This window comes from Theobroma cacao, chromosome 1, assembly GCF_053813885.1.
Source record: "Theobroma cacao isolate CCN51 chromosome 1, ASM5381388v1, whole genome shotgun sequence".
Classification (NCBI taxonomy): domain Eukaryota; kingdom Viridiplantae; phylum Streptophyta; class Magnoliopsida; order Malvales; family Malvaceae; genus Theobroma; species Theobroma cacao.
In genome coordinates, this window is record NC_142639.1 from 12,385,428 (window position 1) to 12,407,438 (window position 22,011).

At 31.9% G+C, this 22,011-nt stretch overlaps 2 protein-coding genes across 6 annotated transcripts; one reads left to right on the forward strand and one right to left on the reverse strand.

The window, feature by feature from the left end:
- Nucleotides 1-416: 416 nt before the first annotated feature.
- Nucleotides 417-4,693, reverse strand: LOC18612377 (GDSL esterase/lipase At2g04570-like). 2 transcript variants are annotated; one of them, XM_018119247.2, is made up of 4 exons: nucleotides 4,623-4,693; nucleotides 4,056-4,464; nucleotides 3,428-3,917; nucleotides 417-900 (listed from the first exon to the last, which is right to left on the reverse strand). In XM_018119247.2, the coding sequence occupies exons 2-4, from the start codon at nucleotides 4,440-4,442 to the stop codon at nucleotides 704-706; spliced, it is 1,074 nt and encodes a 357-aa protein (XP_017974736.2). In that variant the 5' UTR covers nucleotides 4,443-4,464; nucleotides 4,623-4,693; the 3' UTR covers nucleotides 417-703. The 2 variants fall into 2 exon arrangements, with proteins under 2 accessions (XP_017974736.2, XP_088660256.1); XM_088804130.1 differs by having other exon boundaries at nucleotides 4,633-4,650.
- Nucleotides 4,694-17,295: 12,602 nt separating this feature from the next.
- LPXB (lipid-A-disaccharide synthase B) lies at nucleotides 17,296-21,516 on the forward strand. Of its 4 annotated transcripts, none has more exons than XM_018119179.2 (8): nucleotides 17,296-17,602; nucleotides 18,057-18,156; nucleotides 18,249-18,354; nucleotides 18,455-18,678; nucleotides 18,917-18,995; nucleotides 19,541-19,779; nucleotides 20,700-20,926; nucleotides 21,115-21,516. In XM_018119179.2, exons 1-8 carry the CDS (start codon nucleotides 17,367-17,369, stop codon nucleotides 21,299-21,301), a joined length of 1,398 nt encoding a protein of 465 aa, XP_017974668.2. In that variant the 5' UTR covers nucleotides 17,296-17,366; the 3' UTR covers nucleotides 21,302-21,516. The 4 variants fall into 4 exon arrangements, with proteins under 4 accessions (XP_017974668.2, XP_088659653.1, XP_088659654.1 ...); XM_088803527.1 differs by having other exon boundaries at nucleotides 19,550-19,779; XM_088803528.1 differs by having other exon boundaries at nucleotides 18,602-18,678.
- The last annotated feature ends 495 nt before the right edge of the window (nucleotides 21,517-22,011 follow it).

Here is a 22,011-nt window from a genome sequence, read left to right on the forward strand (position 1 = left end):
GATTTTGTAAAAAGGTATTTTGTGATATATATTTTTTTCAATTTCCAACCTCTAGAAACCGGTGGCCGGAAGTTCAAATCTAGGTTTGGGGCAATCTTGATGAGAGAAGGGCAAGAGAGAAGGAAAAATGAAAAAAAAAATGTGCTTTAAATAATTTTATCAAAATGGTGTAATTTTGGAAAAAAAAAAAAGAAGAAGAAAAGAAAATGCAAAGCCATATCAACACTATCTGATAAGTAAGTACCATGTCAGTATCATTAACAGTCAATTAAGAAGGAGTTACTTATGAAAACTCACTTACACAATGTCAAAATACATAAACTAAATTAATCAAATTTGAAGTAACTGAACTAAATTAAACAAATCGATATAGTATAGGTACTTTAAGGGTGCTTTAACTTTATTTTTTTTTAATGTATGGGAGGTACAAGGAAGAGCGGAGAATCCTTAATCTCAATCTTTGTAAAGATATAAACTACTAGGCCAAAACTGAGTTATAAAATACTGATAAAAGCCACTAAAAACCAAGAAGAATTGCACTAAAATTACAACAGAAATCAAAAAGAAAAAGAAGTTACACAAATTGACCTGCATAAAGTCGTTTACTATATATATAGAAATGAAAATTATCATTCTCAATATATAGTAAGACATGTGAATTAAATGCTATAGCCTACCAGCATATAAAACTAGTAGACAAAAATCAATGAGAAAACTTAGCCAAAAGACCAGGAATGAGATGGTCGGAGATGATTTTGTTTGTTTTCTCTGTAGGATGGAAAGCATCCCAAAATACATATTTATTTGCATCACTACATGTAAATGGGTTATACTGACTGCATAGGTAACTCATTTCAAAAGTCCCTGTTGAACAACAAGCCAGACCAGTCACCTCAAACCCTGCAAATAAAATTTAACGAAATTTCAGTAATTTAGAGTGTGATGGGGGGGCAGAAATGCATGGTTCATTTGACTGACAAGAGGAAACTTGAAAATTTTGAAACAAGGAAAAAAATAAAAAACAGAAGCAGAATGAAGAGAATCCTAAAGAGAAGCACTATGCAGGAAGAGGTGAAACCCTCTCTTGTTCATCGACTGAGACGAATGGGTGGGTGCATGTCTCTTCCCCCTAACTTTTTAGAATTCTTATTTTGACCGATTTATGTTGGTACAAATCTAGTTTATTTTATTTAATTCTAAAATACTTTTCAAATGTAATTTTCAAAAAATAAAATACTTTTCAAAGTTCTTAAAGCAAGAAGTGTTCATGGGGTGGGTCGAGTCAAGATAAGTTTACTTCACATTGTTCAAAATCCAAACCCGCTCATTTACGCTAAATTTATTACTAAAATGTTAGAAATAATTTTCAAATTGTATTATAAATTTCACAAGCAACGTTTTATATGTTTGTCATATGTTTCATTTATTTACTTATTTTTCGAAAAAGATACTTTAGTAGTTAATATTAAGATTTCGAGTTTGAATCTTGTAATGGACAAAGTGAGGCTTATGGGACGAGGGAAAGTTTAGCTTAAACAAGAAAGTCAACATTGAATTATAAAGCTAATAGTATATATTAATGGCTTAATACTTAAAAAATACCTAATTATTTAGAAAAATTAAATAAATTTTTATTTTTTTATTGCATTTAATCAAGTTTTAGTATTTTTATTTTGAATCAATTAAGCTCTTATAATTAATAATTGACTTAATCAAAATACCATCTGTTGTTTTATGCCAAGTGACATGCTGACATATCATAATAGATGACAACGTAGCATTTTCATGCAGTATGATGACTTGATCATGTGGTCAATTTCATCATCCACATCAGCGTCACATAGGTATAAAATGATAAATAATATTTTAACTAATAGTAATTAGTCAACCAATAGTTGTAAGGATTTATTTGATTCAAAATAAAAGTATAAGGATTTATTTGATACAAAATAAAAATATAAAAACTTGATTATACATAATAAAAAAATAAATTTTATTTAAATTTTTTGTAATAGTGCAAGGGTTTTATTGAGCATTATGTCAATATTAATTTAAAACATATCAAATATATATATGATTAAAACCACATGCAGAGTTTAAAATTTCTATTGTTACCGTATTAAATGATAATCTACAACACAAACTTACTCTTTTTTTTTTTTGGCTTTTTAGGTGAGGAAGTCAAAAAGGAGTATGAGTGTTTATATGGGAGGAAAATGTTCCTTTAACACGTTTTGTGCTAGAATTTAGTTGAAAAAGAAAGTTGGTAGTCATTTAACACTCATTAAAAGGGTTATTTTTATATAAAAAGCCAAAATTTTTATAAAAGGGTTATCATTGGACTTATAAAAGGGTTATTTGACAAAAAGCAAACATTTTGGTTTATTTTTATATAGAAAGAGTTAATAAAATGCATTGGGCTTATAAATTTAAATTATTGACAAAAAGCCAAAAATGAATTCATTGATCTAAAGCTTTATGTTTTATTTATTTATTTATTTATTTGTTTTCTATGCACGCATAAATTCTAGAGGTCTCAAATGAGTGAGTATGGTTAGAATTGAATTGGTGAATTAAATTCTAAAGCTCTCTAAATTTATGAGCTTTAATTTTCCTCCACTTAATTTCTATCAAAATAAATAACCTCATTTCTATATCTCTGCCCCTTCACCAACCTCTATCACAGCAATTAAATGATTGGAAAGTTGTAGTCATTTCCCACCACAATAAATGCAATTCTAATTTGAGCTATAGCAGCTCCTAGAGATTTAAACTCAAACGGAATTAGGATTCAACTGAGATGTATGCTTCTAAAAGCATATAACATAATGATCAAGCCATCATGTTAAATTGTAAATTGCCATCTGCAGGTTGCTGAATGATTCGATTCAGTAGTCAGAGAGCTGTTGGCTTGTCGCCCATTTAACACTCATTAAAAGCTTTCACCAGTTTCTCAGAAGGCCACTGTTCCTACGTGCTTGTTCATTGGTGTGGGTGTAATGATTCTAGCAGATAACGTAGGGTTTAGCACCGCCAAATTATTATATATATACAACGAGTTTTCGTTGTTGTAAAATCAATTCAATGATCCAAGTTCTTTTAACTCAAAAATTATTTTGTTTGAAATTAACATTTTTAATAAATTATGTGAAATTCGGGCTGACGTTAATCACTATGATCCGATAGCTTAAAGTAGAGATGCAGAAATAAGCTAAAAGCAAGAGAAATATGGTCTGGCAAGAACCTTTTCCCTGATATGCTTCCCGATAGTATATAGCACTCAACTATGAATAAACTTGTTTCAATTAATATGCAAAATGCTTTAAGTGAATTGCACTGTAAAGTGATCCTGTGCGCTAATCTTTTTCTCAACATTTACAAATGCAGTAAGAAAAAGAAAAAGTGTAGTGAAAGACTTTATACGTACCGAATAGAGAAGGCCTTTCAATAATTTGATAGAAAATGTCATATGCGGGTGCAGACACCATTCGCATTCCCGGAAGGTCTTTGTTCAGCTTTGCCACCAACCCCTCCAATTTCCTGTTGAATTCTAAAGCCACATTGTTGTATTCATCTACACAATCATTTTGACCCAGGATATTCGTGACCCTCTCCAATGGCAAACACCCCATTGGAGGAAGGCCGGTTACGGACAATTTCCGAACTCCTAGACCGTGGAGCTCCCTGATGAAATTTTCACCAAGTCCCAGTAGGAAATCCTGGTATTGTCTCACTGAGAACTGAGATTTTCGGGTGGGAAAAATGTAGTAGTTTTCTAGGAAATCGTTTGTCCCTAAGCTCATCAGGTACAAGGCCTCACTCAGAATTTGATTTGCCTTCTTCTTACCGACATAGGCTCTCAGTTTTTGCTGGTATTCCTTATAGTACTCTAATTCCTTCCATAGTGGTATCACATTCTGCACAGCAGGTGAATTAAGATACTCAGACAGCAATGTCAAAGTTAGAAACGGCAAAGGGAAAAAAAGGGAGGAGAAGAAGAAAGAACATAAAAAGTGATCGAACTACATATCAGTAACTCTATATCTGGGGCTTACTAGCACTTTGGAGGTTGCATTGTCGTAGCCAGTTCCAGCAGAGGCAAAACAAACTCCAGTGGCAAAGTCCGATATAGTATAAGCTGGATCCAAGTAGGCTGGTATAGCTGGCTTGAGCCCAAAAGCCTCGGAGATGAAATCAGGAGGGATTCGGCCATTGCAGAAGCGCCCAGTGGGATGACCACCATAAAAATCACGACCATAAGGCTTAAAATTGCTCTTCAGGAGTGTCGGAATCACGTTATTGTTTCCTGAATCGACGGAGGAGTCTCCAAAAACTATGATCGCCGGAACTTGGGCTCTGGCTGAAGCGAAAAGTATCAGTGATAAAGACACGAAAAGCCATGTAACACGCGTGTAAGACATTTCCAGACTTGCGTATTTCATCACAACTTGCACTTCACCGACTCTGCAAGCAGAGAGAGGCTTAGAAACAGAACTGAAAGTATAAACCAAGTTTTTGACAAATAGAATTACGAGTGGCAAATTAAACAATTGAGTTGGTTTAGGAAGAAGTTTTGTTGTTTAATATAAAGGGGCCGGTTTGGTGGGAGTTTTAATATCTACCTGCGCCTACCTATGCCATCGGTGCAGGGAGGGGCTAACCTCGAGCTGACATAACCCAATGGTTTGCACCTTGCAGTAAAGAAAACTCTTTTAGTAGTATTCCTTTATGGAAATTAATAAAGACTCAAAATATATGAAATATCAAGAATGCAATCGGGAGGAATTTTATTGCTAGTCTCCAAAGAGTAATTGAACATGAAATATCAATAGCTTGAATGGATATAGAACTTACGGCAGTATGTTTTATTGAGGGCAAAGTATAATTTGGTAAATCATTGTTATTGCTAAAACAAGTAACAAAAAAATGTTTGTTGCGGTACAACTATTAGAAAGTTGTATTAATTGGTTACGTACATATAAACTAACATATCTACGAACGAAATTATCTTTTTCTAATGATCGATCTCTATCCTAACAAATCTCTATCTCAACTTTTTGTCACTGAATTAGATGAAGCTATCTTATGGTTTATTATTTACTTCTTTGACCAAACCTAAGTTGACCTTAATAACCATCAACTATAGTAGTAAGAATTGCTATAAAAGTAATGTAGATAATAAAGGCTATATCCACAACAACCGTAAAGTTTCTCTCCCTATGCTTGATGCTTATTATTCAACTTTAACATATGATTCGTTGTGTCTTTTTTTTTTCAATTTGTTTTTTGGTTTTAAAAGTAAAGTATATTGTTTAATTAGATGTAAAAGAATTTTTTTGAATAATTAATTAAAAATTAAATTTTTTATTTATATGAATATTTGGGAACATATTCAGTTGTATTTTTTTGTTAATGAGAATCCATTATAAAGCTCTTGATGCAACTCCGTACAAGGAACCAAATAGAAAAATGTTAATGGAAAGGTGATTTGCTTTTCCATAAAGCTGTATTAACTGGCTACATATATATAAATTTAACATATCCACAAACGGAATTACCTTTTTCTAATTATCGATCTCTGCCCTAATAAATCTCTATCTCAACTTTTTATCACCGAATTAGATGAAGCCACCTTATGCTTCATTATTCACTTCTTTGACCAAAACTAAGTTGACCTTAATAACTGATAACTCTATGTTATAAAGTTATTTTGTCACATTTTGAATATTAAATTAACTAAAGTCTTGAAATTTAGTTTAGAAATTAGATATTTTTATTTATTTGTTTTAGTTTAGTAAATCATGTTTGGTTGATTTAATTTAAGTTATGTTATTTTAGTTTGATGATAATTTGCTTTTAGTTTAGTTATTATTGAGTTAATTTGTTGCTTTTGTAGGTATGCAAATGAAAATGGCTTCAATTGTTAAAGAGTGCATAAAAGGTCCAAACTTCTCTTGAATATGTTCTAGCATTTTGAGCATAACTTTTATTCTATAATTCCAATTAACGTGATTCTTGAGTCATTGGAAAGCTAAGAGATAGGATTACAACTTTCATGTTTACCATTTTGTCTAGTTCAACCTGAAAGAAGGAGAAAATTGCATCACAATTTGAAGTAGTACAGTAGAGGAGACAAGACAAGACAAAACAGTGGGTGCCACGGCCATGGATGCATAGGCGCCATAGTGCCATGAAGAGAAGTGCACCGACTAACAAGACAAAGAGCTCAGCATTGCAGTGCTAGAGAAGTGGCACTACGATGCCAACATGATATCCTGAATAGAGACAAATCCGGGAGTTGATTTTAAGTGCCCTATTTAAAGACCCCTTTAAACCACTTGAAGGCAACAATTAAGATAGATTTTTTTTTAAGAAAAAAATCCATCAACCAAGCAAGAAAGTGAGGGAAAACTCTTAATGATTGAAGATCAAAGACTTGACAAATCTTAGTTTTATTTTCTTCTTTTGTTTTTCTTATACTTTCTTTGTTTTATGTAAGGAACTAAATTTCCTATCTAGAATTGCAATTGAACCCAACATGTAGTTTGAATTTTTAATACTCTTTCTTGTTTATGATTGATAGTGTTTGAGTTGTTTATTTCAATCTTGTGATTAATGTGTCTGATTGCTTGATAGACAAGTTAACCTAAATGGAACTGAAAGAGGGAGCTTAGTGTAAGCTTTAGATGAAATAGCATATGTTCAATTTCAATTACATGAGATGATTGATTTGATTCTTGTGTAGGGTTGGAATACACTTACATGTTATATGTAGCAATAATTAGAGCCTAAACTTAAAAAGTCTTTCTTAATAGCAATTTGCATAGAAATATAGTAGATTGGTTAATAAAGATATTTTTATAAGAATATCGTAAAAGACTTATAAATACATTAGAACTCTAGATTAGCAGCTCAACTATTGAGTAAGTAAAGAGAGAGTAGAAGAGATTCAAGTAAAGTGTTGAGAGAATATTGTAGTTCTAGACTTTGTTTTATTGATTTTGTAGTTTAAATTGTCATTTTTGTTAGTAGTTTTAGTTGCTTAGTTTTCACTAGTTTTAAAAATTGATTGTTTGTGTAAGATTGAGTTGTGTTAAATTTAGTACTTAGTAATATTTTGATGCAATTTCTTGTGAAAATTATACTCTATTTTTCATTGTATTACTTGTTAACGATACATGCACTTGCATAGTAAATCTGATAATAATAACCATCATTTATAATATTAATAATTACTATTAAAGTATTGTAGATAACTAAGGCTATGTCCACAACAATTATAAAGTTTCTCTCCCTAAGCTTGATGCTTATTATTCAACTTTAACATATGATTCGTTGTGCCTGTTTTCAATTTGCTTTTCAGTTTTAAAAGCAAAATATATTGTTCAATTAAATACAAAAGCATTTTTTTGAACAATTAATTAAAAATTAAGTTTTTTATTTATATGAATAATTGGCAACATATTCAGCCATATTCTTTCTTTAATGTGAATCCAGTATTAGCTATTTGTTATTTTTTAAGAAAATATAATTTATTTTTATTAGCTATATGCACATGCTCTTAGTTAAAAGGAAGCATGTGAAGGTCTCACAAACCCCACATTAGTAAGAGATAGTTTGTGACACAAGCATATGTAGAGAGCACATACCATTGGTTAAATAGAGACATGATGCACATGCCATTAGTTAAATGGAGACATGTGCAAGTATGTGCTCTACGTTAATGAAAATTTAGGTTTGCACTGATACCACTTGTTATGGGCTCATGTTTTCAACCTAAAAAACATATATGATAGGTGGAGGAAGAACCTTATTTGTAAACCCAAGACCCACTTCATCTTTTTCTTATGTGGGATCCGTGATACACTGCACATGCTTGCAGTTAAATGATAGTTATTTTGCTTGTAAATAGTTTCATAAGTTAAGGTTATTATTAAAAATTAAATTTTTTATTATATGAAAATTTAGTAGCATATTCAACCATATTTTTTCTTTAATGTGCATTCATTATTTTATTTATTTATTTATTTTGAAAAGCAAGTGCATCCATTATTAGCTATTTCTTATTTTTTAAGCAAATATAATTTGTTTTTGTTACCTATCACTTAATTAAATAGAGGCTTTACGAAGGTGTTATAGACCCCACATTTGTAAGACATGGAATGAGTCTTGAACTAATAAGTAAGACCTTTTATTCACCTAATAGACATGTTTTTTGGGTTGAAAACATGTGGATCCGTGACACAAGCATGTACAAAGAGCACATGCACATTTTCATCTCAAAAGGCATGCCTATTAAATGAAGGAAAGTCCTTATTCATAAACTCAAGACTTATCCCATCTTTTATTGATGTGAGATCTATGACACTTTGCACATGCTTGCAGTTAAATGATAATTACTTTACTTGTAAATAGTTGCATCAATTAGTGTTATTATTATGATGCTTTCTTTAGGATCTTAATTTTTTCTTTCCCTTATCAAGGATCTTTAATCATTGTTTTTCCTCCATCACTTCGATCATCACGGATTGGTAGTAATTAACCTTAAACTCATTCCAAACAACTATACTTCATGAAGACGATCCTTTTTGGTAGCCTTATCAATAAGAAATTAAGCTAGATTTATTGATGGAATGATCGAAGAACGAATTGTCACTGATGAGCTATACACGACATGGACAATGTGCAAAAATCTCATTATTGCTTAGCTTCTCCAATCAATTTCTCCTCAGATTGTTGCTACTATTTTCTACATTGAATTTAGCCGATCAAATTGGGGAGACTTTAAAGAAAAGGTTTTCTCAACCAAATGACTCTCGAATCTGCAATCTACAATACTCATTATCAAACATTAGACAAGGTACTAAATCTATTGATTCGTACTTCACAGAGTTAAATGCTATTTGGGAAAGTTGAGAAACTTCAAGCCTCTACCCCATTGTAGTTGTGGAAATTGAAATCCATTGTGTTTCTTTAGAAGTTTGTTGATCAAAATGCTAAGGACAATATTTTTAGATTTCTGAATGGTCTTAATGAGTCATATGCTGGTCTAAGATCTCAAGTGGTGAAACCATTTCCAAGTCTAGATAAGGTTTACAATCTGGTTGTTAAGGAAGAATTATAAAAGGATATTCACTTGTAAACTCAACCTTTGATGGAGGAATCAACTATAGCCAATTTTTCAACTAGGAAAAGGAAAAATAAGAATGATATTACTTGTTCTCACTGTGGAAAACTAGGACATGTGAAGGAAAAATATTATAGAATAATTGATTTCCACTTGATTTTAAATCACTCAAGGAAGGAATGATCTTAAGAAATTTGTTAATAGTTAACAACATTATGGCCAATGTATAATCTGATGAACATGAGGAATATGCTAACACCTTGTCTCAATTGTCTCTTACAAATAGTCATATATCAATAACTCATGGTGTTTATCAATAAGCAAGAAAATGACACTAGTGATGACCTATCTTCTTAAAATCTACCTTTTTCAAGTAATAGTGATATGAGTCCTCACTCACACAGAACATCTATGGTCAATTCAACAGTAGTAAATAAACTTATTAAGCTTTTCTGTTTCAATTTACATAGCACACTATTTGATGAATCATCTAGTATTGAGGTTCATACATTTGATCAACATCCCTCTTATACATTTGATCAACATTCTTGGATTATAGATACAAGTGCATCTGATCATAAAGCTTGTTCATTAAATTACTTTTATTGCATTCGTACCAGTAAAAGATGTATATGTACAGATGCCAAATAAAACTAAGGCCATTGTCACACACATTGCAATTGTTAAATTGCCAACAAATTTGATTTTGCATGATGTTTTTTATGTGCCTAGTTCTCATTAAGAGCATTTTTAAAAATAACCCTTAAAGATAAAATGGTTTAAAAAATAGCCTTTTATAATTTTAACTATTTTTAGTCAAATTGGATAAAATTACCCTTAATGAAATTACACACCATAATGTTACACGTCATGGTTAGATTGTTACACGCCATGTACAAAAACATATTACACGTCATGGTTAGGTTGTTACACACCATATACAAAAACACGTTACATGCTGGGTTAGGTTGTTATACGTCATGTTGAAAAAAATACTATTATTTCACGCCATATACAAAAACATGTTAAAAAAAATGTTGTTGTTACAAGTCATGTTGAAAAAATATTATTGTTACATGCTATATTCAAAAATATTTTGTTACACTTTAATGCCTAAAATGTTATTGTTACTTACGAACCAAAACTTTAAATCCGCTCCAACTCTCTTCATTTCTTTTTTTTTTTTGACAATTTAGCACTTATTAAAGTGTTTCTAATATGTTTTCATAAATCAAAACACAAATTTTCTTATTTAAAATATCTATATCGACTAAAAATCAAAAAAAAATTTCTCTAAAAACCTAGGTCTATAAATTTCAAATTCTTGAGTTTACTAGTGTATGGATCTTGAATTGATCCAATTAAAAGCTATTTCAAACATCTGTGCTCATTTCTACCATTTTAGTTTTATCCAAAATGCCTAAAAATCAAATTCCCCAAATAACCACTCACCCAAGTTGTAACACCCTGTACTTTGATATGTTGGCTAATAAGGCTTATCAGATATTAATTGAGATTTATTAGAGTGTTTAAAAGTGATGAAAGGTGAAAGGCATAGTTTGGAATAAAATATTTCGCAAGCGAAGCAATAGTAATTAAATAATAATATTTTTATTGAGAATGAATTAACGATATAAAAAGTGATTCGAAAGTGGATCAGGGCATAATAAGACATTTTGGGTGCTAAGGAGACAAGTGAAAAATTTTAGAATAAAATAATATTTTATTAATAAAATAATATTAAAATATTAATATTTTATTCAGTGTCTAAATTTTTCATGAAGAAGGAGTATATGGTCAATCTAAGTGAGGGAGAAGAAGAATGAGAAAATTTCAGAGAAAAATAACGTTAATGGGGCTCCCATGTCTTTATTAAATAAAGCTAGCGCGGGGTAAGTAAATATTGAAATATTGCGATGATACCGCGTTGAAGTATAAACTTGATATTTTATTGATACAAGTGTTAAGGAAGAAAAATGAAAAGAAATTGAAATTAAAATATTGTGGGAGGATACAATTAAAAAGGGTGAAAACCTTATAGGGTAAAATGATAATTTTACCATTAGTGGTCAAAGCTTTCAAAAGAAGCTTTGACTCTTCATCCTTATCCCATGGCTAGTTCTTATCTCCAGCCAAAAGATATTTTCTCCTCCACCTTCATGCTCCTAATGCCATTTTCACCCACCCAACGCCATTTTCATACTCCCATGCCATTTCACCTTGCCACCATGTATTTAAAAAGAAAAATAAAGACAATCGGCCAAGGAAAGAAAGGAGAGAAAAGTGAGAGGCTTGGGTAGTAAGTTATTCAAGAGTAATTGAAGAAATATCAAGTGGGTCTCAAGATTCAAGAAACATAAGGTAAGGATTTTTATGTTTTAAGCTCATGGTTGGTTAAATCTTTAGAGAAATAATGTGTGAACCATTTTGTGGCAGCTATGGTGGCCATGGGTGTGAGGAAATTATGAATTTTGTTAGGTGAAATCCAAGCTAAAACCAAGTTGTAAGCTTAATGCTACAATTTGAAGCCTATGATTTGTTTAATATGATGAGAATGATTGTGTGCAATATGTAGGGTTATTGTAATGTCATGGGTATGGTTGGAAGGCAATTATATTAATTGTAAGCTTGGAAATGATTGAGTGAAAGTGAGGATGATTGTTGCTACCATATATGTGGATTATGTGTGGAAATATAAGACAAATTTGAATGAAAATGGCTAGAAAAGGTTAATATGGGTGCTAGAGTCATAATTAAGTTGCCGATAATTATAATTTAAAGAATTAAGCAAGTAAAGGATAAAGGTAATTGTGGTAAAAATGTGTCAAGATATAAGTTAGTTGAATAAGGATTCATGATTGAAGGAAAAAGAGAAGTAAAAACAATGTACACTAAAAATATTGAATTTGGATTGTTGCTAGGAAGTGCAAAAGTAAAGATAGTAGACTGTGGTGGCATGCCGAAGGAAATAACGAGTGACCGACAAGTAGAAATAGCTAGATACGCCTTGAACTAATATCGATGTAGTATCCCGCTATTGTAAGGTGAGTGAACTTGCATTCAAATGTTTTAAGATAAATGCATACATGTTTAATTGAATCATCTGAAATGTTTTATCGGACTTTACTTTAAAACATGCATGGGAACAAGCTCTTGATGAAATGTTTTTATGTGGTAAAATATGTGATATAATGAAACCATGTGTTCCTATGTTATATGGATATGTGTGTTATGCTTTGAGTGATAATGCTATATAATAGCTATAACCGTACACTTGCAGTGTAGGAGTGCACGTGACTGTGCTAGTGGTGTGTGTTGTGGGAGTGCACATGCCGGTAATGATGTGGGCGGGAATGCGTGTGATGATACTAAAATGCGTGTAGGGAGTGCACATGATGATATTGAAATGTGCGTGTAAGGAGTGCACATGATAATATTGCCTTGTGTGTGTAGGGAGTGCACATGAGCTGAGTAATGCAGCGGTGGTGTACATGTGTATGTATATATATATATATATATATATATATATATATATATATGTGTGTGTGTGTGTGTGTGTGTGTGTGTGTGTGTGTGTGTATGTGTGTGTGTGTGTGTGTGTGCGCTATAGACAAGTTATGAAAAAAAATGTGATTGTACTATATGCTATAGAATGCCTTTCCGCTGCAACGAGATTCACTCTGCTATACTTGCATTGCTTGAATTTCCTAAATGTTTTAAAATGAATTGAAAAACAACACAGCATCGAGTTTTGTTGATAATATATAACATTGCATTGTTTTTACACAAGTGCACAATGTTTTCGAAAAGCTCTCCATATAGTTTGCTTGTTCTTTTCTTATGTTCACTCATTGGGTTTATACTCACTCTTTTTAACTTCATGTTTTCATATCGGAGGTAGTTGGGACCTAGATTAAAGTGTCCATTTGTATTCACCCTTTTGGTAGGGACCATGGTATCCTGTAGTGGCACCCACACCAACAGTCACTCCCGCTGATAGTCAAGGTCTCTTGACAGTGTATATATTTACTGAAATGTAAATTATGAGATTGTTATGCACTCTGTATGTTGATTGATTACCCCTGTCGGTTAAGGTTGAAGAATGACGACCCTATTTTGGGGATGTTATATATATATATATATATATATATATACTTGGTTCTCACGGTCTAATTTTCAAAGAACATTCATTAGAAATTGAGTAATAGATCTTAAAGAAATAGAGGTTTGCTTGGGTCTGGTGGGCTATGCCTATTAGGCCCTTGCGTCGGTCATGGCTTGAGAATTAGGTTGTGATACAAGTATATCAAAACTATTGCTTGGTGTCTTGAAAGCACAAGAAAGTGAAATCTAAAAGCACGGAAGAGAGAAATCGAGAGCATAGCAGACAAACACCGAAGAGAGAAATCGATGAAATTAGACAAAGTGGGATGGTGAGAGAGAGAAATCGGAAGCACAAATGGGAAGAACTTGTGATGAATGATTTAATTTATTTGAAATAGTTTTAAAGGTATTTTTGTTCAATCATAACAAAATATGACTAAAAATAGTTAAATTTATTTTGATAGTTATTTTTAAAATGTCCTTATCAAGAAAAGTTATTCTTCATAATTTTCTCTTTTCATTATAATCTAGTTTAAGTATGTAAACTCATTGAAACAAAATTATATCATTTAATTTTACTAATAATGACTGCATTTTGCAAGTTAAACAAGCTGATGCTTCTATTCACAAAACTGCTCTTAAGGATTATAATCTAGTATGGCATTCCATGGTTAGATCTGATCGCGAAGTGGTCGGCCAGTGTAAGGGAGCGTCGACGGTAGACTTGAGAGAAAGGAAAAGAGTAAAAAAAAAAAAAAAGAAAAAGCATTTTAGGCATTTCATATTTAGGCATAAATACTATTTACACTTTTGAGGACAATATATTTATTTTGAAAATTAATAGATTCGTGTGTAATTATGATCAAAAATTAAAAAAATCAATGTATTTTACTCTATATAAATATATATATATATATATAATTAATTAAGCCAAAGTCTAAATCCGTACAATCTAAATAAATGGCAAGTTAGCCTTTTAACTTTTGGAGTTCAATTGGATGACTCTGCATATAGATTGGCACCCTAACATTAATTTGACAAGGAGGTCCACTCAAAATTTTGTATAAGTTTTGGAACAGTGTTTTAGGAGTAATTTTACCATGAGTCATTTTCTTCATTGACATTGTATTTAATTGAAAGCAAAGAAAAGGAGAGAAACGAAAAAATAGTAAGAAGATACGATACTATTTGACCCCAACTTTTCACGGTTTAAACTTTTAATTAAGTTGTCCTGATTTTTTCTTTTTGTTATTAAATTGTTGTACCTTCGCTATGAATTTGGTCAATGCAAATTTTGGGTTGGCTTAAATGATAAAGGTGTAGTAAGTTTTGGGTAGAAATATTTAATTTCAAGCCTGCAAAAATGGTTAATGTAGGACATTAAATCATTAATACTATCTCGATTATTGAGATATTTTTTCGTTAACAGGACATCGACAGATACCAACATAGCAATCGCATGTGTGGAGAAACTTTTCAAAATCTTAAAAATTTAAACATAAAAAGATATGAATTTTTTTTGGGTAATGGTGAAAGGTTTTTGTGAAAATTTTTTAAAATTTTCCCACGATTTGTAAGAGAAAACTTTTTAAGAATGGAAAATGTTTTGCAACTCAACAAAAAATATTATATCAATCAACGTAAAATGTTTTATTATAAAAAAATGACGTAAGACATTTTCATCTTTTTTCTTTTTTCCTTGAAATTGATTCCAATTGAAAAATATTGCACTGCTCTTCTTATGAAACTGATCTCACAAAACACTAAAAGAATAAAGCATCATTATTTTTATTTTTTTTTTTCATCTCCTTATTTATCATTCTTTTTCTAACAAATCATCATTAATTATTCTTATTCAATTACTTTATAGGGATCATACCACTATAATTATTTTTATTAACATATTACATTCTTTAAAATAATACAAAAAAGTTAAGGTCAATTAAAGAAATTTTTTTATATAAAATAGAAAATAAGTTTTTCACACATGAAAATCTCTCAATTCTTTTAATTTACAATTTATAATTTATTCACATAACCAACTAACTAGAATAACAATATGATGAGAAATAAATAAATATAAATGTTAAATATTATTTATATATTTTTAATGCTGAAAAAAATGTGTTAGACATCTTGAATAATTGATAAATGTTAATATTTTTATGATGTTATAGTAGAAAATTATTGAAAATAGAAAAAAGTTTGATGATGAATCATGATGGAAAATATTTTCTACACAATGATCTTCAATTCTTAATCTAAATAATAAAAAATATTTTTAACAATTTATTCAAAAAATAAAAAATATTAGATTTTGTAGTAAAATAATGGTTTTAGTTTCTCTGTCATAAGAAGATGCAAATTCCCCTTTCCCCTTTTCGTCCATTTTCCTATTTTATATATTGTGAGAAATATAGTTGTAAATGAGAACTGAGAATCCATTACTAATAATATAGAGCAAAGAAAAGTAGGAAATGAGATGAAGGGATGGTTTTGTTTCCTTATCTCGAAAGTAGAAAAAGTTGATACCTAAAAATCGGTTTTGGATATAAATGGTGAGACAGCTCCATTGATGTCTAATGGTAAGTAGCTGAAAACTAGAGGAAAGTAAATATGGGTCGAATGGAATGATATGATCGATTTAACTAAAATTTGGATAAAATAATTTAATTTGATTGGTCCATTTGGTTTTTTGATCCAAAAATTTTAATTTTATAAAGTACAAATAAGTGACAGCTAAAAATCTAGTTTGGATATAAATGGTGGCACAGTTGTGTTGATGTCCAATGGTAGGCAGCTGAAAACTAAGGGTGAGGAAAAATGGGTCGAATTGAATGATCCAACCAATTTAAATGAAATTCAGGTAAAACAATTTGGTTTGATTGATCCATTCAATTTTTTATCTAAAAATTTCAGTTCTATAAAGTAGAAATAAATGATGTCTGAAAAATCGGTTTTCATATAAATGGTGACAGGTATGTGTTGATATCTAATGGTAGGCAGCTGAAAGCTAGGGATGAGTCAAAATAGGTCAAATTGAATGATTCGATCGATTTAAATGAAATTCAATTATTCGGCTAATTCTCGAAAGAAAAATTTTCAAATCAAATTAATTTAAAAATCAAACTTAACATTATATATATATATATGTATTAATTAGTTGAATATTATGATTTATGTATATTTAGTTAGTCTTTTTTTTTTTTTTATGTTGGTTTATATTAATTTATTTATGTTTAGATTATTTATATATTTAATAATTATGAATAAAATCTATAAATTTAAATATTACAATTTACAAAAGATACAAATAACAAAATTTTAATTGTTTTGATCCATATTCTTAATTCAATCTATTCGATCAATTTTTCATAAAATATCAATCCATTCAGTTCCAACCCACCATTTGGTTACTGGGTAAAAACCCAATCCAGAAGCCATACATATTGGTCACTCAGTTAAAAACCCAATCCAGAAGTTATGCATAATTGTCAGTTGTCTTCCTCAAGAAAAGAGAAGAAGTAGAAATCTGCAAACTTTTCTGTTTACGGTTTAGACTTTGGAAAGAGACATGAGGTAGTTGCAAATATTTAAGGCCCTGGCTAGGACCGGGACCATCACAGTCTAAATTAAGATCTCTAATGCATTAAATGCTCCTCGAAAAGGAAAGAGGCGACACTTCGTGCCTAACCATGTACTGTGTGAAACTACGGCTGTGACAAAATTTTTTAATTAGAAATATTTATTCCAACTTCTCAGTTTTCACTTCTTTCACTTCAATTCAATCAGCTACTCAGCTTTTATCGGGTTTTTCTCTGTTCATGACTTCCATGGGCTGGGCTGTCGATCTCGACTTGCAAAACCCAAACTTAAATTGGCCTCATTTGTCATATTCTTCGACTTACCTTGCTTGATGGTTACTATATTAAGTTTTGAAATTCTCCAGGACCAGGGCCGTGAGTCCATGTTTGAATTAGACATCAGCCTTGTCGGCCCAAATGTCGCTGTTTGTCCGTTCACATTTTAATATACTGCCGAGCAGTGCTGCAGCCTGCGCTACCCTTCTGCTTCCGTGACATGTCTGCGCAACTCTTTCCATCATAGAAAAAAAGTACTGATACAGAAGATAGCGATGTTGTTGGCAGCGATTCGGTGTACGAAAATAAAGAGTAGCATTTGTTTGAAGAGCCCATCGAGGAGATATTTATGGGTTTCAAGCAGATTCGTAACAGACAGAGCGGCCAAAGAACAGGAGCTAAGAATATTCATTGTTGCAGGAGAGGTTAGTGGAGATACCATTGGTTCACGTCTTATGGCTTCCTTGAAGAAGCTCTCTCCTGTTCCTATCCGTTTCTCTGGCGTAGGCGGGTAAGCATTTTAGCTATTTACTATTGCCTTTACATTTTTCCTGATATAGGTTTTTTTATAACCTCCAGCTGCTAGAACTTTAAACTACAACTCGGAAGTCATATGCTAATGGAAGAGAATTACTTCTGATTGCCATTATGAAGCTCAAGGCCACGAGTCTTTGTACTTTTAGCATTAGCTTGATAAAAAATATACGTATGGGGTTTAATCTATTTTGTACTTTAAGGAAACGAGTTATAAAAGAATTTAAAAGGAAAGGGAGCATATGAATGACTCACGAAAGGTGTTTAAATTGTTTAATCCTTTGTATCGCTTTTAGTAAGATAATAGAGTAAATAAAAAAAAAATTATGTCCTTATATGAAGTAACTAGGTAAGTTGGAACAATTACTTTGATGCAAGTAATTTGAATTCTGATGGGGTTTATTCTAAAGCAATGCCTCTGTATCTATAAGATCCATGATGTCCAAGCAAGGTTTGAAATCTTTATTTCCCATGGACAATATTGCGGTAATGGGGATCTGGGAGTTATTGCCACACCTCTATAATTTCAGAGTAAGTAGTTTGAAACCAATGTAATTGAACCTCTACTATAAGACTATGCAATGAAATAATGGATGGACCTTTGGGATTTGATGAAATGTCAGGTAAAGTTGAAGGAAACTGTGGAGGCTGCATTCATGTTCCACCCTCATGTGGTTGTGACAGTGGACTCCAAGGGATTCTCTTTCCGTCTCCTTAAGCAGTTACGGGGTAATATTACCAACCTCTTGGAGCTAGGATCAATATTTACATATTTACATATTGCCTGTGCAATAATATGAGGCCGGAACATAGGGAATGCTTTTTGCAGCTAGATATAATCAGCAAGGGCTAGATGGTCCAGTACACTTTCATTATGTAGCACCATCATTCTGGGCATGGAAAGGGGGTGCAGAAAGACTGAAAGGCCTAACTGAATTTGTGGATCATGTGTTGTGTATACTTCCGAATGAGGAAGCAGGTTGTCAATCAAAAGGACTGGCTGCAACCTTTGTTGGTCATCCCATTCTGGAAGATGTTTCAGAACTGAACATGGTATCATTTCATCTTCCACTGTTGTGATGTGTATTGGTATCATTTCATCTTCTTATAAAATGTTATATTTGTGGGTAAGTTCAGTTTCCTAAACTTTATTGAGAGTTCAAGCTTGTATCCGTATAATTTTTCTTCAAAATAGTTTTTATTTTATAAGAGTTTTTTTTTTTTTTGTGCCTAAGCATATGTGTATTTATGGTTATTTAAGCATTAACACAGAAGAAATATTTATGTTTAGGGAAAGGAAATCGCGTTGCATGAGTGGAAGATTACAGGAAATGGTGAAGATTTTCGAAAAACATATGCCATACCTTCAGGTAATATGAAGATGAGCATAATGAAGTTATAGAAATTTAGGAGCTTTTTCTTTCTCATATATAGTGTAACGTTTGATTACTACCTTGATGGTGATAGTGAACTCTATCATTAGAGAATGATTCACTACCTGAAGAATGGAGGTTGCTCCATTGGAGATTTACTCTTTAAGTTCAAGTTGTCTCTTTTATATTTTTTATCAGTATGAATCCTTCTCTCTGAACTTCTAGAATGTGCACTTTCCTTTTTTTCCTTTATCAGTATGATATTTACAACACCTATGATCTAACCTAAGGTCCAACTCTCTGGTTATACTGTTTTATAATCATTCTGTGGTAGTTCTCTTTTAAAGCTGCTGGGATCAATGAAAACCTGAAAAGTTGACTGGAATGTATTAGAAATTGGATTTTGTTTATATTAATTTCTTTTTTGTGTGCATGTGTTTATGTGTGTGTGTGCAGAGCATATATACTTATCTATGGTCTGTTTTTTGTTATTCAATATTGAAAAAAATTTTGTCTAATGCATAATTACTTGAATTTGAAAGGAGCAACAGTCATTACCTTGCTACCTGGAAGCAGATTACAAGAGGTCACTAGAATGCTTCCCATCTTTTCAAACACAATGAAACTTTTAAAAGACTCTTTTCCTGAGTTGGTGACGGTCATCCATGTGGCACCCAATCAGCTAGTGGACAACTTCATCACTAGAGCCATCCATAAGTGGCCTGTGCCTGCTATATTGATTCCAGGAGGAATCCCGCACCTGAAATATGATGCATTCAATGTAAGTCCTTCCATAGTTCACTTTATATGTCAATCGTTGATTGTGATTCAGTGAGATATTCACAACTACATCGACTGAAGGGTACTCAGTTGTAATGTATATTGGATTGCATGGGAAATGAGTTTACTACACAACTGAATAGAAGATTTAACATGTTTTTACCTGGTCACATAGTTTTCATGAACTCTAGATTGTATTTCAATGAAATTGTCATAATTTAATAGTTTATTTGGTTGATTGTGAGCTGAAAGTATCTCCATAATGTTTGATCTATGAATTGCGGTGGATGCTTAGGAAAACAGGATATGTTTTCTTGTAACTTAGCTTTCCAGTATCTTTAGTTAATTCAGTACAACAAAACGTGGGTGGTTTTTTTCTTGCAAAAACTGGTCAAAGGAATTCATGTTGTTGTTTTGATTATCTTTTGATACTGTATGGGTGGTTAATGTCCCTGTAAAATATCAATAAGGCTTGAATGAGATTATTAAGAAGATTTAGTTTTGATGTTAGTTATTGCAGATTGTGTATTATTGATTAATATTTTGGCAGGTAAACTTCGTTTTAACTTTTAAGCTCCTGATTAGGAGTGGACCTTATATGGATTTTAGCTGTCAGACCGCTCCAACTATAGATATTGAAAAATAAAATTAATTGCCTCCAGGCTCAAGCATTTACTTATTCAATTACTACTGGAATTTTGGGCATTTTGTACTACCATAGCTTCAATTGTTACTCATGTAAATTGTAATAGTAGAAGTGGTATGACCTTATTTGTTTACTGAACCTAATGATAATATGGATATATTGAGTTAATAGGTATATCTGGACTTTGTTCCTGGAAAGAAAGCTTTTGTGCCCAAATAATTTAAATTTCACGGACTTGAAAGCTATTATATTGTAACTTTATTAGTTCCTTGCAGGCAAGCCGAGTTGCCTTATGTACTTCAGGAACTGTTGCTATGGAGTTGCAGCTTGCAAGGTTACCTTGTTTAGTTACGTATCGAGCCCATTTCCTTACTGAATGGGTGATTCGGTACAAAGCAAAGATACCATACATCTCACTTCCCAATATCCTCCTGGATTCACCTGTTATTCCTGAAGCTCTATTTCAAGCATGTACACCCACAAAACTAGCATCCTCGCTCAAGTAAGAATTTTTATGCTACACACATGGATTATACTTTGCAAATTCTAACTTGTAATTGAGCAAAATTTAAAAAGTGTTTATTTTAGTATTGAGATTAATGCCCTCTTTTGATATTTACAGTGTCAATAAAATGCAGTGTCATGATTATTAACTTGGTGAACTTGACTTGAAGATTCGACTCTTTGCAGGGAATTAATGAACAATACAGTACTCCAACAGCAACAAGTTGTGGCTGCTGAGAAGGTCATGGAACTTATATGCCCTTCAAACAGAACCGTAAATAACTTGCAACAGCAGGGAATGAGGTGGAGACCTCCCATTTATACTCCAAGTATGATTGCAGCATCCACCATACTTAGCTATGCGCAGAGATGACAGCTAGCACAACAAACGTCATATGTTCAAATATTGCTAATTGTTTGAAATTGTAATGAGAATGAATGAACTTGCATCATCCAACTGCACAATTTGTTTGTCTTGGTGTTTTGCTGTGGCTGAAACTTTACCATACAGTGGATTAGTGAAGTAAATATCATTATGGCAAATTTAGGCCATACGCAATGCTATACTAGAACTGAATGTTTTTCTAAGTTTGTGTTTATATTGCATTGTATGAGCAATTAAAAATACATCTTTCTAAAGTTTATTTAAGTCATTGGAAAATTGAACCAAGAGTCAATTAGGGAGGTCAAGGTATAATTCAACTAAATGATTCAATACATTATTATAAATTCATTTTGGTTACAAAATCGTTTTGCCCCCTGGCTTAAAGTTTAGAGTTGGGCACATCATCATGTATCAGATCTCCTGTTTCTCACATATCAAAAGAACACATGCACAAATTCTCCAACTTGATTCTAATGTTGTACTAGTCAAATCCACTGGTACTAGATTCCTGTTGTGAAATTGGCTCAAACTCGGTTTCTGCACTCTGCATTATAACTTGCAAGACTTAATAAATCTCTTTAAAAATTTCCTACACATTTTGGGCGATGAGATAGGTAGATCTATTTTTGTGGGTATTGCAATGGGGAAGCAACAGCATTAATCCAAGTGTTAACTTGTTACGATGCTTGGAACTGTAA